Raw genomic sequence first — 16,508 nt, forward strand, 5'->3', positions numbered from 1 at the left:
GTGGAAGTGTGTCCTGTCCAGGTGATGTCACCTGTGCCCTGATCTGCTGGGATAGGTTCCAGCCACCCTCAACCCTGAACAGGAGTAATAGGGCTGGAAAACGAATGAATGAAGACAAATGACTATTATTAAATATTAGAAGTGTTCTGGGGTTTTCCTGAGAAGTTTGTTGCTGTTTATCTCGTTAGAAACATGCTGTAGGAGCTTAACACTTGTTTATACCCATTAGCCTATGATTATATAAGTTTTGTTATTCATTGTTTCTCTAAAAATCACATTTTCTAAGAACATGTTGAGGACCTGGAGTGAGGACATAGTGTATCATCCATTTGTTCTTTCAATATGCCCCCTGCTCCCACGCCAGTAGACCAGTTCTTGGGAAACTCGAGCAGGTAGCACAATTGTAACATGGCTCGCTTGGATGTTCGATCCCAGGATGAATACTGGTTTGGAAAAGCTGAAAGAAGCCTCAGAGTCAGTTGCAGCATTGAGCAAAGAACTGGAGGTGAAAGAAAAGGAGCTACAGGTGGCCAATGAGAAGGCTGACACGGTGGGTGACTTTCCCCGGTGCCTTCAGCTCCACTGCACACTTCGCAATGTCAGCAGTGGGCTCTCAGCCACTCATTTCTAACCACGACTGCCTGAACCGCTTCCAACCATGAGGATAGCATGCTTGTCATTTTATGTATGAAAATGCTCTAAGGGCCTCCCTGGTGGCGCAGCAGTTGAGCGCTGGGTTGCGAAGCTGCCCGTGGCCTCTGCAGCGCCGGTTCGATCCCCGGCCGCTGGGCGAGGGTCCCACATGGCGCGCAGACCTCTCCTGCCACCTGCTGCTCCCCTCAGCAGTGTACTTCGGTCCTTCTGCCTGCTCTGCTCCCCGCTCTGGCTCTGGTGGCTTCTCTCGCCCTCCCTCGCTTCTGACTTTGCCCAGTGCTTGTATAAATAAATAAATAAATCTTAAAAAAAAAAAAAAGAAAATGCTCTAAGCAAATCAAAATAAAAATGTCCATCTTCAGCCGAGTCTTTGGTAAATTTTGATCGGGTGGTTTTTGTTTGTTTCGTAATGAATTAGGTCTTAAAAGAAGTGACAATGAAAGCTCAGGCTGCAGAAAAGGTCAAGGCTGAGGTCCAGAAGGTGAAGGACAAGGCCCAGGCCATCGTGGACAGTATCTCCAAAGACAAAGCCATCGCCGAAGAGAAACTGGAAGCAGCCAAGCCAGCTTTGGAAGAAGCAGAGGCAGCTTTGCAGGTGAGTGTGCGATGCAATAAGGTAACTACGGAGCCTCGAGGAGGACTCGGACAGGAGGCACTCGGGCTTCAGGCTACAGCTCTCGCCCCTGGAGTGGTTTCAGGTAATTTTTTGCTTGGAGACATTGTTAGCTCTTCGTGGATTTTGCACTTGCTACTTGCCATCTTGTTCTCCTCACTCGTACATGATGGGCATTTGAGATGGGGTGGCCCAAGTTGTGGTTTCTCAATTCAACTGCATCACCAAGGACTATGTGACTCTTGGGGAAGTCACACAGACTCCAAGAAGTAACATCCCTCGCTCATTCATTGAGGTTGTTGAGGTGCTCCTGTGAGATACAACATTCTCTGAAGTTCTATATGAATCACCCCATTGGAGAGCTGCTGCTCTAATATCTCTCGGTGGAGGTGGAGTCTGAGCAGGTGTCTGACATAATTACTCAAGGCACTTGCGTGTCAAGAGCACAAATGGCATGATTTGCAGGGAGGTTGGATTCTGCGAAAATAAGAATTTAGTGAACAAGGTCACACTTGAAAGAGCTGGGTCAGTTTTGGAAGATCAGTATAAGATTTTTTGGATTCAATTTAATATTGCTTTACTTGGGTCTTCCTCATTTACAACCTTATGTTAATGAGCCCTGGCCAAGAAAATGAATGGAGAAGTGGACAACTTCTGATTCCACCAGTTAGTTTGTTATATAATAATAATAATAATAATAATAATAATAATAATAATAATAATAATTTTACCACTCCCTTAGCCCATTGCTTGAAATATTTCTAAATCATTTTGTGCAAAATGTCTTTAAGGTTTCTGAGTCAATAGATAACGCAAGAATATCTGTTCCTTTGACTCAGTGAAGACGTTGGCTTCCCTGTCATCTCTCTGTATTGCTTTTCTGGTCCTCCTTTCACTGATTAAACTGTCCTCCAAAATTCATGAAGCCCTTCAGGGTCTTCATTCTCTCAGATTATTGGGAACTCACATCCCCAAAACTCACACCTCACTCCTTTAAAAACTATCAAGGTGTGACTGACATGTTAAAAAGGTACACATCTAATTATGTCACTCAGTGAGTTAGGGGTAAGGATACGCCATGCAGCCATTGCACCAAGAAGATCATGGACATACGTGTCACCTCCCCAAATTTCTTCCCACTTCCTTTAATATTATCATTATTTTTGAGGTAAGAGCACTTAACAGATTTTTGAAGCATGTAATGCAGCAGGTTCTGTAGTCCATCTCCAGAATTCATCTTGTGTAACTGATGCCCTTGACCATCCCCTCCCCTTAGTTCTGCAACCACTAGTCTATCTGCTGCTTCTATGAGTTTGGTGATTTCAGAGTCCTCATATAAGTGAGATCATGAAGTATTTGTTTCTCTGTGTTTGCCTTATTTCACTAAGCATAATGTCCTCCAGGTTCATTCATGTCGTCACAACTGGCGGGTTGCCTGTGGTTTTTCAAAGGCTGAATAATATTCCATTGTGTGTGTACTGCTCTTCGATCTATGGGTCTATATCTACATGTACATAGATTAATAGGTAGACATCTCACATTTTCTTGGTCCACTCAGTCCATTCATCCTTCTGTGGACATTTTGGTTGTCTCCACATGTCAGCTGTGAGGAATAATCCTGCCGTGTACGTGGGAGAGTAGATACCTTAAGATGCTAGTCCTTGTCTCCACCCCTCTCTTTAGGAACTCTGAGTTCCCTGAGAGTCTTAACAATGAGAAGGCAAAGACAGTGTAGAGAAGCTTCTAGACCTTCTCTGAGCTCCTGACACATACGGCATCTGAGGAACAGAGCGTGAGGCATCTTACAGGTCTGGCTTCATGGCCACATCCCCTAGATGCAGGGGGCTCAGTATCTCTCTTGATATTGCAGCCTATTTCCCATTTATTTAGCAGCCTCAACCTCTAAAATATTCTGCTTCTCACCATTATCAATGCAGAAATGTGTGGCAATAGGTGAGGGTATAGTGATGGGGTATGTGCTCTGCTTCCATTTTGTTGCCTTTTTTGTGAGCTTTTGAAAACTTGAAATAGGGTACTACTGATATGTACTAAGACATTTCCAGATACATTCAAACACTAATATTTTGAGACCAGGTTCCACACAAAAGTAACAGTAAAAAATGTGTCTCTTCCTACCTCAATGTTAATTTGAGTCACTATAAACATACAAAATACCTCCAGATGTTAGCTCTTATATTGTGATGAAATAAAAGAAATTATATAGCAGTCATACTGCTTTGCCTGCAGAGCAAAGGCAAAGCAACACTCAACTGAAGTTGGTTGAACTTCAGGTATACCCTGATGCTAATCCCTTTTACCTGGCACCTAACAGATCTGATTCTATTTGAAAATCCCCCTTTCTAAAGCCAATGTAAAATTAAGGTGTTTAGCTCTTACCTCCTATATAACTTGACCTTGATTTCCCCACTGGCTGCTAACTCTATTTCTCTCCTTTCTTTTATAACCATCTTAAATAAAAGATCTTTTCCAGATCTTACCACAAACTCTCCTTCACTTCCAAGCGTCTAGCTTTCACAATTGCTCGTCAATTAAAACAAATCTTTTCAATGGATATAATTATATTACTAATTACCAAATATAGTGGTTTTCTTCTTTTTCTCCACTCAATACTCAGAGAAAAGATCATTAGCTTTGATAGGAAGGTCATGGCTCCCTCCTTTTGACAGGAGGGAGATGCCAGTGCAAATAAGATGGAAGATTTTTAAGATCGGGAAGGAATAAATGTTCCCGACGTGTTCTAGAAATAGGACTGTATTAGATTCTTATTTTAGTATTTTTCTAATGCCTAGTCCATCAAGAGTTTGAGAGTTAGAACAGTTATTATCAGCCATGATGGGTCTCTGTGGCTATTAAATAATTTACTCTATAAGAATCTGTACCAGAAACTTGTCTAAGAGCTTAGTAGAATTCTTACTGCTCCAGTTCTATCATTTAAAGGTCAGGTCCCAGCTAAGAAACCTCGAATTATTCAATCTGTCAGCCCCGGGGCTACCCTCTAATGTCAGTCCATTGCGACAAGTCTGAGTAGTTTAAGAGAGAGGGGCAGCCTCTTGCCCTACATAACTAATGAGTAAAAAGCTCTGCAAATCCTGCAGTTTCTTGGCTAAGCCTCCCTGGCATCTACTGAAGTGCTGAGTATTCCTTTTTCTTTGCAGATTACACTTTCCTTTTCTCTGGCACAAAGCAGGCTGCACAATTTTAGAGAAGTCCCAGCTCCTTATCTGCCTGCCAGCATTTCTCACCACCCCCCTTCCTGCCATCAGTTTCAATTACACAGATTTCAATGTTGGGGTTTGTGTATTGCTTTGATTAAATAATCATCTGACCCCCGTGGCTCTGCACCTAACTCAGGAGCACTTGCTTTCCTCTTGGGAAATGGTAGCATGCAGAGATGTCGGTTCGTCTGTCTGCACCTTCTCACCCAAGACTGGGCGATACCCCGTCTCTCCCCAGACCATCAAGCCTTCCGACATCGCTACCGTCCGCACGCTGGGCCGACCCCCTCACCTCATCATGAGGATCATGGACTGTGTGCTACTGCTGTTTCAGAGGAAGGTCAACACAGTGAAAATCGACTTGGACAAAAGCTGCACAATTCCTTCCTGGCAGGAATCTTTAAAACTGATGACGGCAGGGAACTTTTTACAGAACTTGCAGGTTGGTACTCCCGTAATCATGGGCTCGAGGGACTTGGACCTCACCGGCCCTTTAATAGGCTGAGTTTCTGCAAAACATTTACATACATATTTTCACTTACCAAGCTACCCCCCCCATCTTTATCCAGGTATAATTGATAATTAAAGTTGTATATGTTTAAGGCATTTGATTTGATGTTTTCATATATGTTTACATTGTAAAATAATCACTACCACCAAACCATTAAAACAGTATTTTTTATGTTGTCCTATATTTCCATGGTTCTTTTTTTTTTAAATTCATTACTTTTTTTTAAAAAGATTTATTTTTTATTTATAAAAGAGCTGGGGTACAGGCCAGAGGCTCAGGAGGGTGAGAGGGTGAGAGACAGAGTGGGGAGCAGAACAGGTAGATCTACTGAAATACACTGCTGAGGGGAGCAGTGGGGAGACAGCAGAGGTCTGCTGCACCGTGTGGGTATCCCCCTGGCCTGCTGGGAGTTAAACCCACGTTGCAGAGTCTGCAGACGGCTTCACAGCACTGCACTCAACCCACTGCACCACCTGGGAGGCCCCTCCCTTGTTCTTTTTTCATTTGTGTGTGTGTATTCATTTGTGTGTATATGTGTACACATATATTTACACACACAGACACATACACACACAATATATGCTCTCCTAGCAGATTTCAGATACACAGGTGCTACCTGTATTCACATCGCCATCCTTGAGATCTTCAGAATGTTCATTTTACGTAACTCATGCCCTAACCATTATTTCCTCATTTCCTGCTCCTCTCAGCTCCTGGCAATCAGCACGCTATTCTCTGCTTCTGTGAGAACCAACTGGTTCTCAAGGAACCAACTACTTTGGTTCCTTGAATCAGTGAGATCGGAAGTATTTGTTCCTCTGCAGTTGGTTTATTTCTTTCGTCACAATGTCCACAAGTGACAGCATTTCCTCCTTTCTCAAGGCCGAATAATATTCTACAGTCATATTTTGAACTTGTATTTAGTATTTTTTCTGAGTACAATTTTCTCTTTGAAATATAAGCCTGGGTAAGCACGAGAGCGCCTCCCGCCAGACTAGGTGTGTTCCAGCATCATCAGTGACACCTCAATGAAAGGCGTGAAAAAAATCAATCATTTTAAGGAGACAATACTATGTGCATAGATTTACATATATTGTACGCCTAGAGACAAACCAATACATATATTAATATTTTGCAAATCTCCATGGTCATTTTTGAGTATTCATTTGCATCTTTTAAATTTTACTATGTTGGAACTTACACATAATAACGTACACAAATTCAAAGTGGTCAGCCTGCTGAACGTTTGCATATGTATGTTCCTATTAATGGACACTGAAATCCAGATTGGGATTTCTGGATTTCCAGCCAATGCAGTCAATTATCTCCCTTAAGGCAGCTGTTACTCTGACTTTTATCTTCGTAGTTAGTTTTGCCAGTCTGGAAATTTCCATATAGAAAGTCCCGTCATTTGAACACTTCAGTTTTCACTTCTTCATTTGACATCTCTGGGAGACTCACTGTTATCCTCACACAGGAGTTTCTTCTTCTTCTTTTATGGCTAATGCTTTCCCGCACATGTCTATGCAGCCGTGTGGGGCCGATGCTTAACAACTGGCTCTCTGGGAACCAAGAAGTAAAGAGAGCTCAGGATTTGTGGTGGTGGCCAGTTTCTATGGCTTAAATTTCAACATCTCCACAGTGACCAATTTTGGCTGCCCACACGATGCTGCTGCTTGTAGAGTTGGGAAAAGGTGCGTTGCATGTGCCTCGGCTGCGTCCACCACGTGGCTGCTATAGATGCGGTGACCTTGATCACAAGCCTGGTGACATGTAGTGAAATAAATAAAAAGGGATGAGTTTCAACCACCACTAGTTTTGCTTTAATTAAAATTTATTTAATCATAAGTCTTATATCACTTAATTTTCACTTAATTTTTCATAATAGCTGCTTAACAACCAGTTACAAAATACCTGAAAATTTAGGAAACGTTTTTCATGAGTTTGTGCGAACCAATAGTAGAGAAACACTGTTGTGTGAGTCCCTTTTTCAGTCAAATTTAAGCCAACTTTGTCCCAAAACTGAGATGAAGCTATGAGGATCATCGGTGCACAGGGCACTTGGTGGATATATTTACATTTCTGTTGGTTTCATGCTCAGGAGTGGAATTTTTGGGTCTTAGGTGATACAGTTAAGTAACTTCAGTAGTTAGTGCCAACGAGTTTTCAAGATTAGTCATATCAGTATAAACCCCCACCACAGTGCGTGAATTGCTCTGTGTCTTCTTTACCATTTTCTGCTTTACACCATCCTGATGGGTTTGCAGGAATGCCCGAGTCTTGTGGGTCTAATCTGCATTTCCCTGGTGACTGGTGGTGCTGAGAACCTTTCTGTCCGTTTACGAGCCTCTTGGGGATTTTTTTAGTTAAGTGCCTGTTTAGGTGTCAGGTCCATTTAAATTTTTCATTACTTTGTAGAATTTCTTTATGTATAAAATATGAGTGATTTGTTATTTATACATTTTAAAGTATATTCCCCCACATTCTGCCTTAGTTGTTCATTCCATTAACGGCATCCTTTGGTAAGAAGCCATTCTCAAGTTTAATGTAGTCTAGTTTATCAATATTTTCCTTAATTGGGCTGTCTGTGTTCTGTTAGGAAATCATTGCTCACTGGTGAGGCAGAATAGTTTTTCTTTGTTTTCTTCAGGAAGTTTTGTTCCATCACTTATAATTAGATCTTGAGACAACCAATTGGGAATACCCAGCCCACATCCATTTCCCAAGTGGTAGCTTTAGCTGCATCATTCATTCCGTTTTCAACTCAGCATCTCAACTCAGCCTTGCCCAGGGGTTGCTGAGGCTGAGCTCCAGCAGGGAGTAGCTTCAGAAACAAGTGGATGAGCCGACTGGTCTCGGTAACTAGACATGAGGCTTGATGGCACGGGGATCCGGTGCAGGGGTAATCTGCAATCGAGAGGAGGGGGTGTTGGCTAACTCTGGCCAGGTGAGATGGAAGGACAGCGGTGACAGACCCAAAAAGTTGTCCCAGAAAAATGTGCCCCGCCCCGGATCAGCACCATGCATCTCAGAAGCTCCTGTCATTCACGCTCTGACCACAGCCCTCAGTGGCTCCCAAGTTCTCATCCTGCTTCAGTCCTCAGCTACATGTGAGAAGCTCAGGTGACAGCAGTTCTGAAAGCAAGGGTGTCGGTCCCACATTCTGTCCGTTCTGTAAGGGCTGGTTTCATTGAATTATTTAGGTGCTAAATTTCTTCCCACACTGAAACATTCAAATCTTTAAAACTTTTAATCATTCTTTTTAAGATGATCAAACAGACTTAAAAAGTCCAGTTCATTGTTGGAGCTGTCTTCGCTTGTGATTCAGAATGGCATTCTTAATCCATTTCTGTTACTATTTTTAAAACGATCCCCGCAGAAGATGCAATTCTCTCATATTTGATGGTTTTATGATTAAAAATTAATTCATCACCCTCAAGGCCTAATGTTCAAGTTATTATCTTTACATTTCAGGTGAGTTTTATAGAACCTCTGCCTGAATGTATTAAGCATCGAGTTGCTGTTAATGAGAAATATATATGTCCTTAGGCTGACTATGTCTGCATGTGTTTGTTTTGCAATGTTGATTTTATGGGTTTGTAGTTCACCTACTTAGGGTTAATGTCATGAAAATTTTATGGCTTTGGAAATTCTAATAACCATATTAGTGTTAGTCATCTCAATAATTCACTCTTTCTCTGGATCCCAGTAAAGTCAGTGAGGGTTAGACATACCCCAGCTCACTGCTTTGCTCTGTCTTTACTATCCTTCCACCTTTAGGACAGTTGCCTTATATACCCTGAAGTATCAAAAAATGTCGTTCTTCCATGTTCTGTCATTTGGCAGCTTCAGTGCGTTCTGAGCATGATGAGAGCATGGCTGCATGCAAAGAAGCCTCTGCCTTTCACTTTACTCCTTTCTTCCATAGCAATTCCCCAAAGACACAATCAACGAGGAAGTGATAGAATTCTTGAGTCCTTACTTTGAAATGGCAGATTACAACATCGAGACGGCCAAGCGCGTGTGTGGGAACGTGGCCGGCCTGTGTTCCTGGACCAAGGCAATGGCGTCCTTCTTTTCTATCAACAGAGAGGTGTTGCCTCTGAAGGTAAGCTCCCAGGCGGGACATGCGTGGGCCCTGAAGGGTTTCCAGGTCAGTGGCCCTGCCTTTTCACACAGCGCAGGAGGCTCCATCCCGCGGTGCATTGTGCTTGTGTCCAGGGAAGAGCGAGTGACAGGAAGGCCGGACACACAATGTCTCTTTCTTCTCTGTATCTGTTCCAAACAGAAGCACAGGGGCCTCTGGGTGTGGACTGTCTGCAAGGACGCTAAGTCCACTGTGGGCTGCTGGATACTTTTCCTCCATAGTTTGTACTTGAAGGAAAAAGAAACAGAGGAAACCACAGCTCAGAATCCCCTGATACTGTCCAGCTCTCCTGCTAGGGAATCCTATGAGGGAGTCAAGGTCAGCACAAGGGCATTGGTGGCTGATCATGGCTACAGGTTATGGCGAAGTGTCCTGACTCCTCTCTGTCCCTCAGGGAAGAATCTGCATATCATCTGTTATGTAATGTGACCAATGTTTGCCTTTCAGTACTTGTATTTCTAAGCTTCATTTGTAGAGCCCCACCCTCCCCCATTCAGTGTCACAGTCTTTAGCAGGTGAGGAGCAAGTGCACGCTCTGAAAACAGAACACTGACATCTCAAACGTCACATGTATGGCTTGGCTGCTTATTTTGCTTTGGTCTGATTTCTCAAACATCGCAACGATCAACTAAATCCATTTACACTTACAAATAACCCAAGGGACTTAATCATCATAACAAAAATAATTAAGAACAGAAAGAAGATGGGAATAGAGTTAAAGATCCCGTTTTATTTTCTAATTGTTAACACACCAGGATCATTTATTCAGTTATTGAAAATCTTTGGGTACTAAGGAAACTTGAAAGAACAAAGACTCTCACTCAAGATTCATTTCACTTAGAGAATTTCACAGCAAATAACCGATGTCATTCCATCTGACATTATGGATTTAGGGACCACAGAAAATGGACATTCTGATTGTTGACTGAATCGCAACCTCCATTTCAAATGAAAAGTACAGGGTGTCATTTCTGAATTTTTCTAGAGAGTCAGCATACCTAGTTCCTTAAAATGTATGCAGCTGAATTCAATTGTCCTCTTCAATAGTAATTGTCGCAGACTGTTCTCTGATGTGTTACAAGGCCGGTAGTTGCCTAGCAGTGAATGAAATTGATTAAATATTAATTATAACAATAGCAATTTAGATTTCATTATAATGAGATTTCTCTTTGAAACACTAGAAAACTGTAAATATCAGTCCATATAAACAGAACATATAAAATAGTAGAGCCTTAAATGTTAAATATGGGTAATGCCAATATATTATTGTGTTCTCATCATGTGTCTGATAGCAGAGTTGGGTTTTTACATTTACACAAACACACACACACCCAAACTCTAGCAGGTAGTTTTTCAACATCCTACTGGAGAAACTGAGGCTTAGATCTTAAATAATCTGCACAGAGACCTGGAGATCCTGCCCTGAGCGGTGAGGTTGTAAGGAGTCAGTACTTTTTTGGTTAATGATGTTTATGTTTAAAAAAGCTTTGTTTAAAAAAACCATTTTTTTCTGAATAAAGTCCTAGGAACTGTTCTTAATCTTTGACATTAGTGTTCAATATGGAAAGTTGTCTGACAGATCAGCCTTGTTTTTCTTTTGTGTTTAAGTTACTGAGACAGGGGCCGCTGAGAGCAGAGCTGAGAAAAAATGTTCCAGAAGTGAGATTCTTTTTTCTTTCAAAAGTCACCATTTATTTAGTTTTCAATAATACCAGTTTGGTGTTTTTTTTGTTTTTTTTTTTAATCGAGGTGGCTTTGATTTACAACGCTGCACAGTGCTTAGAGGTACAGGTACACACCTCTTGAGATGTATGTATCACATCCATCACCAAGGCCCCCAACCCTCCACCACACTCCAATGGGCCCTTTGTCCCTTCACTCCTCACCCCAAGCCTCCTGCTCTGGCAGCCTCAATTCTATTTTTTTTTTTTTTTTTTAAGATTTTATTTATTTATTTATTTATTTATTTATACAAGCACTGGGTACAGTCAGAAGCGCGGGAGGGTGAGAGAATTCACTAGAGCCAGAGCGGGGAGCAGAGCAGGCAGAAGGACCGAAGGACACTGCTGAGGGGAGCAGCGGGCGGCAGGAGAGGTCTGCGCACCATGTGGGACCCTCCTCCGGTGGCCGGGGAGCAGCCGGGGATCGAACTGGTGCCGCAGAGGCTGCGGGCAGCTTCGCAACCCAGAGCTCAACCGCTGCGCCACCGGGGAGGCCCCCAGCCTCAATTCTATAGTCAGATTTATACAGTCTGTTTTGGTTTAGTTTTGTCTATTCTTTTGTTTTATTTCATTATGTTCCACATGAGTGAAATCACCTGGTATTTGTCTTCCTCCTCTGACTTACTTCATTCAGCGTATTCCAGGCTGTGTTTCTGCCTCTTGTGGGTTCCAGACAGTTACCGAACCCTGATTTTCCCCTTGAAGAATGATTCTGCTAAAGCCTTAGGAAACCTGAGGTTTTCAGGGAGGAAAATAATTTATCTAAAAAAGTCTTAATAATGTTCTCTAATCTAATACCTCGGAGTGAATATGGTTCTAGTAATGGATCTCCCCATTCAAGTCAACTTTAATGTGTTTTAGACTTAAAAAGGAGAAATTGATTAAGAAATTTTTTTTAAGAATCTAAATTCCTGTAAGCTTAGACTATTTTCCACACTTCACTTGGCAATATTGCTTTCTACTATGTCTTCTGAGTCTAACTGAGTAGTTTTTAAAAATAAATCCTTTTTATTGGTCATAGCTGAGGGCATCAGTTTTTTTCTGAAAGCCTCATGATAGAGGAAAACTGCCAGGAGATATCAATAGACACCCATCGCCCCCAAAACCTAGATCTTTTTGTCCAGGGAACACGTATGTTCCCACCTTTATCTTATTTGAACAGCCTCGTCCACAGGGATGAGTTGTGCGAGGCAGATGGATCTAGAGATTTGGTTTTCTCCCTACAACTCTTCATATTACAGTTTTCAGTAATTTATCTAAGTGCGTTTAATTTTACAATGTCTGATTTAGGGATTGGCAACCTGAGGCCCACAAATCTAACCCACCACCTGGATTTGATGGCTCATGAAATGAGAACAGTTCTTAGATTTTAAAGTCCTTTTTAAATATCTGTCTAAACAATAATCTTGGCTTCGTCTCCTAGGCCCCTAAAACCTAAAATATTTGCTATCTGACTCTTCATGGAGAAACAAATGTGCTGACTTCTATTCTAACGAATTATAATTTTCTGCTTACAAACATTCATGAAAGTTCCCATTAAAAGTTAGTCTTGATTATCTTGGTTGAAAATGCATACATTGTGCAAAATGAAAAATGATGTAAGAAATATATAAAATAAAATATTAAAAACCCAATAAACTAAGAAGTAAATTAGACATATAAAAAATATGTTACATAAATAAAGTACTGGGAATTGCACAACAGTGGTACATACAAAAAAAAGGTTAGTCTTGACTTAGTAAGTTTGAAAAGACATTGGGGGGAGGCTGGGAGCACAGTGGAGGGTTATGGGGTCTTAGTGGTGGGGGTGTGGTAACATACACCCCCCCCCCCGAATCCTAGACAGAATGGTAAACTGCCACCTCAAAAACACTAATTTAGTTAAAAAAATATAAGACCAAAACTTAGAGGACAGATCCTATATGGGTCTGTAATTATTCAGAAAAAAAAAGAATTTATTCCCAGTTGTCTTTCTGGATGATGATGTTCCTGAGTATTTGTATGTGTCTGTTTAGTGTAGGCCCACGGATGTAGTCACATGACAGTCATACATTTATGTCAGTGCTCTGGAAGTAGCACAAGCTCAGTAAATGCTGAATTATGAAAAGAGAACAGGCCCTCAGGGAGGAGCAAAGGGGAGCACTGTTCTGACTCGAGGGCTGGGTGTTCATTGAGGCCGTTCCCTCCCGTGTCCTGCAGGCCAACCTGGCAGTGCAGGAGAGCCGGCACGTCCTTGCCATGCAGGACCTGCAGAAGGCCCAGGCCGAGCTGGACGACAAGCAGGCGGAGCTGGATGTGGTGCAGGCTGAGTACGAGCAGGCCATGGCAGAGAAGCAGGTAGCGTCCTTGGGTGTGGGGCTTCCCCTTGCGCCTCTGATCGTTCTCCGTCCTGCGGCTACTTTCCGGTGGGGACCCACTTCCTTGACACATGGTGCTCACCCAGCACCTGGCCCTTCCTGTGACTGTGGCTGTTTTGAGGATGCCAGGGGCTTTTGGGGAGCACTTGGAATGGTCAGTGGAGACAAACCCAGTCTGAGCCACTCTGGGATGGCACCTTCTTTTATATTTCTCGAACCTGATCTTCTCCCTTGATCTCATTTAATTCTTGAAACCCTCTCTCAAGGTAGGCAGGGTGATATTTTTACTTTAATTTCATTTTTGAGGAAAGATCGGAGGCCTGGTGAGGATCTGAGAGTGGATCCCAGGGATGGACAGCCTGGACTGGCGCTTGCCCCCCAAGTTGGTTCAGGTGTCTCTGCTGGACCACGTGGCTGGATCCCCTGACAGTGACAGTTGACAGCCCCCAGCCACACCTTGTGTGCGGCTTTCCTGCCTGCGCTTGTCTCTGATCCACCAGGGAACAGGCATTTGGTTTTATTTACAAAATTTCAGCTCCACTGGGGCCTCCTGGCTTAGGGTAATCAAGGCAGGTTTACCTTAAATTAATGGTTAGATTAGGTTAAGCTTCAGGGCGTCTCTTTTGCACATACATACCCATGAGGGCTGGTTTTGGGGTGCTATAGAGGATTCCCTGGGGAGGGGAACCCAGGTTATGAAGGACCAGCCTTTGTGCACAGGCATTTCAATAACATGCCTGGGGATCCCAGGAAAGGCAGCTGGGTTTCCAGTGACTGCACTTGGCGATTTTTGGCCTCATTCTGAATACATGGTCACTTTCGTCCTTTGTACTAATACGATTTATTTAATGATTTTCTTAAAATGGTCTCCCAGATTGCGTAAGCTTTTGGCCCCTCAGACTGTCCTACCTGCCTCCAATCAATCCTGTATTCATTCGATAATTAGGGGCTAGATCCTGCTATTCTTTTCTCCATACTTTTGTGGGGTTCAGTGCTATCACTCAGCCCTCACCTGGCTGGACTGAGATCCTACTCTGTTAGTTTATTCCCTTACAAGAGTCTCAATGAGGGAATTTAGATAAACTTAGTTCTTAAATTTGATAAATTTAATTTCACTATACACAGAATGTATGGCCTTTGTTTTCTTTTTTTTTTAAAAAAAGATTTATTTATTTATTTATACAAGCACTGGGTACAGTCAGAAGCGCGGGAGGGTGAGAGAATTCACCAGAGCCAGAGCGGGGAGCAGAGCAGGCAGAAGGACCGAAGTGCACTGCTGAGGGGAGCAGCGGGTGCCAGGAGAGGTCTGTGCGCCATGCGGGACCCTCCCTGGTGACTGGGGATTGAACAGGTGCTGCAGAGGCTGCGGGCAGCTTCGCAACCCAGCGCTCAACAGCTGCGCCACCGGGGGAGGCCCGCCTTTTTTTTCTTAAAGGTAAATCTCCTGTGGGCCTCCCTGGTGGACTAGGGGTTAAGTATCAGACTATCACGATTAAGGCCTGAGTTCAGTTCCTGGCCAGGAAGCAACCCACATGGTGCAGCAGAGCTCTCCTGCCTCGCCCGCTGCTCCCCTCAGCAGTGTGTTTCAGTAGATCTGCCTGTTCTGCTCCCCCACTCTGTCTCTGGTGAATCCTTTCAACCCCCGCACCTGTGGTCTACACGCCAGTTCTTCTATGTAAAAATAAATAAATAAATAAATAAATAAATAAATAAAGATAAATCTAAAAACAAAATAAGTACTTTTTAGAAGTTTGAAAGAAGTGACTGTAGACCACCTATTTGTGTAGTTCTGTGCAGTGGAATTCGCATAAATGCAAAGGGCAGATTAACATCACAGGTTGAGACTTGGCTTTAGGGCCTGCGAGGAAGCTGTGCTCGTTTCTGCCAGTATGGACTTGCGCTTATTCCAGGAAGCACTGCTGAACCCAGTAATAATATTTTAACACCAATTTTCAGAAAAGGGTCATACATTTTTGGGATGTGTGGCATTAGTCATGAATACTTTATGTCTCTTTTTACACAAAAATGAGAAAAATTGTTTTATGACTTCATTTATTATATTTCGGTCTTAACATTTTTTACATTAATTCATTTTTTGGGGGGGGGGTCTTGAGCATCTGTTTGCTCAGTAAATAATTAGAGGCCCACACAAGAACTGCTCTGGGAAAGGTCTGGCTCTCACTTAAAACTTAGGTTTCAGCAAATGTCAGGTTTTCAAGTTCAAAAAACCCCAAATCTGACTGTGAGCCCCTGTCCTCAACATCCCGGAGGGAGCTTGCCCGTAGTCATTTTGGATCCTCCTCCCCGCTCCATGTAGAGCCCGGGAGGCTTAGTGACATGGGGAGCAGGAGTGGGGATGTGCTGGGCCAGACGTGGCTGGAATTGGTGAGGGAGCCTCAGGAGATCACCTTCTCTGAAGATGCTTTAAAGTTTCACCTAAAGTAATAGAAGACTTAGAGTTTGATAAAGAAACAGTGTTAGAATTTTAACATAAATAATCTTAATTTTTAGGTAAGGATATGTAGGTCTGTATTTCTTTGCTTTTTGGTGCCATATGGTATAAGTATATTTGTATTTTTTTTTCTATTTATCTGTATTGGGAAATCACAAATGTCCATGGTCTCTCAGCTGTTAACATTTGAGGGGGGTGGGAACTGCCCAGTTGGCTCAGTCCCCACGGGAGGCATCCCTGCGAGTTCCATGGGCTGGGCAGACACAGGCTCGTGGAAATGCAACCTCGTGCGTGCTTCCGACAAGATAAGTGGCTCATGTGGCTGGGAGGGGAGGGTGATCCATATGTATTAAAATTGTATTTTTGAGCCAGAGGCTTCATTAGTCTAAAAGCAAGTCTTCTGCCGATGGCCTCTTTCAGACCTTGCTTGAAGACGCGGAGCGGTGCAGGTATAAGATGCAGACGGCGTCCGCGCTGATCGGCGGCCTGGCTGGGGAGAAGGAGAGGTGGACGGAGCAGAGTAAAGAGTTTGCTGCCCAAACGAAAAGACTTGTAGGTATGTGACCCCCCTAGCTCATGAGCTCAGCACACGAACTTGGAGAGAAAACAGCCAACATGCCCTTACTCAAATTCCTCTGTGTGTGTGCGTGTGTGTGTGTGTGTCCACCTACTTCGGGAGGCTGCATCTATGGAATCCTTGTGAGATGTATTAATAACCTTTAAAGTTACTTTTGAATTCTTGTCATGTTACTTTTGAATTCTCCTGAGTCCCTGGTCATGTTGATCAAGGTCACTTTGAAGGAAGGCCCTGTGCAGC

General features: G+C 43.0%; 1 protein-coding gene across 1 annotated transcript in view; it reads left to right on the forward strand.

Moving 5' to 3' along the window:
* Positions 1–16,508, forward strand: part of DNAH5 (dynein axonemal heavy chain 5) — a 187,602-nt gene that overhangs the window by 125,203 nt on the left and 45,891 nt on the right. Inside the window, exons 57-62 of the mRNA XM_037529755.2 lie at positions 436–550; positions 1,073–1,249; positions 4,742–4,945; positions 8,943–9,122; positions 13,082–13,219; positions 16,112–16,247. Of these exons, the coding sequence (XP_037385652.1) occupies positions 436–550; positions 1,073–1,249; positions 4,742–4,945; positions 8,943–9,122; positions 13,082–13,219; positions 16,112–16,247 (950 nt within the window). The remainder of the gene's footprint in view (positions 1–435; positions 551–1,072; positions 1,250–4,741; positions 4,946–8,942; positions 9,123–13,081; positions 13,220–16,111; positions 16,248–16,508) is intronic.

Source organism: Talpa occidentalis, unplaced genomic scaffold (assembly GCF_014898055.3).
Source record: "Talpa occidentalis isolate TD23 unplaced genomic scaffold, MPIMG_talOcc4v2.1 talOcc4.6, whole genome shotgun sequence".
Classification (NCBI taxonomy): Eukaryota; Metazoa; Chordata; class Mammalia; order Eulipotyphla; family Talpidae; genus Talpa; species Talpa occidentalis.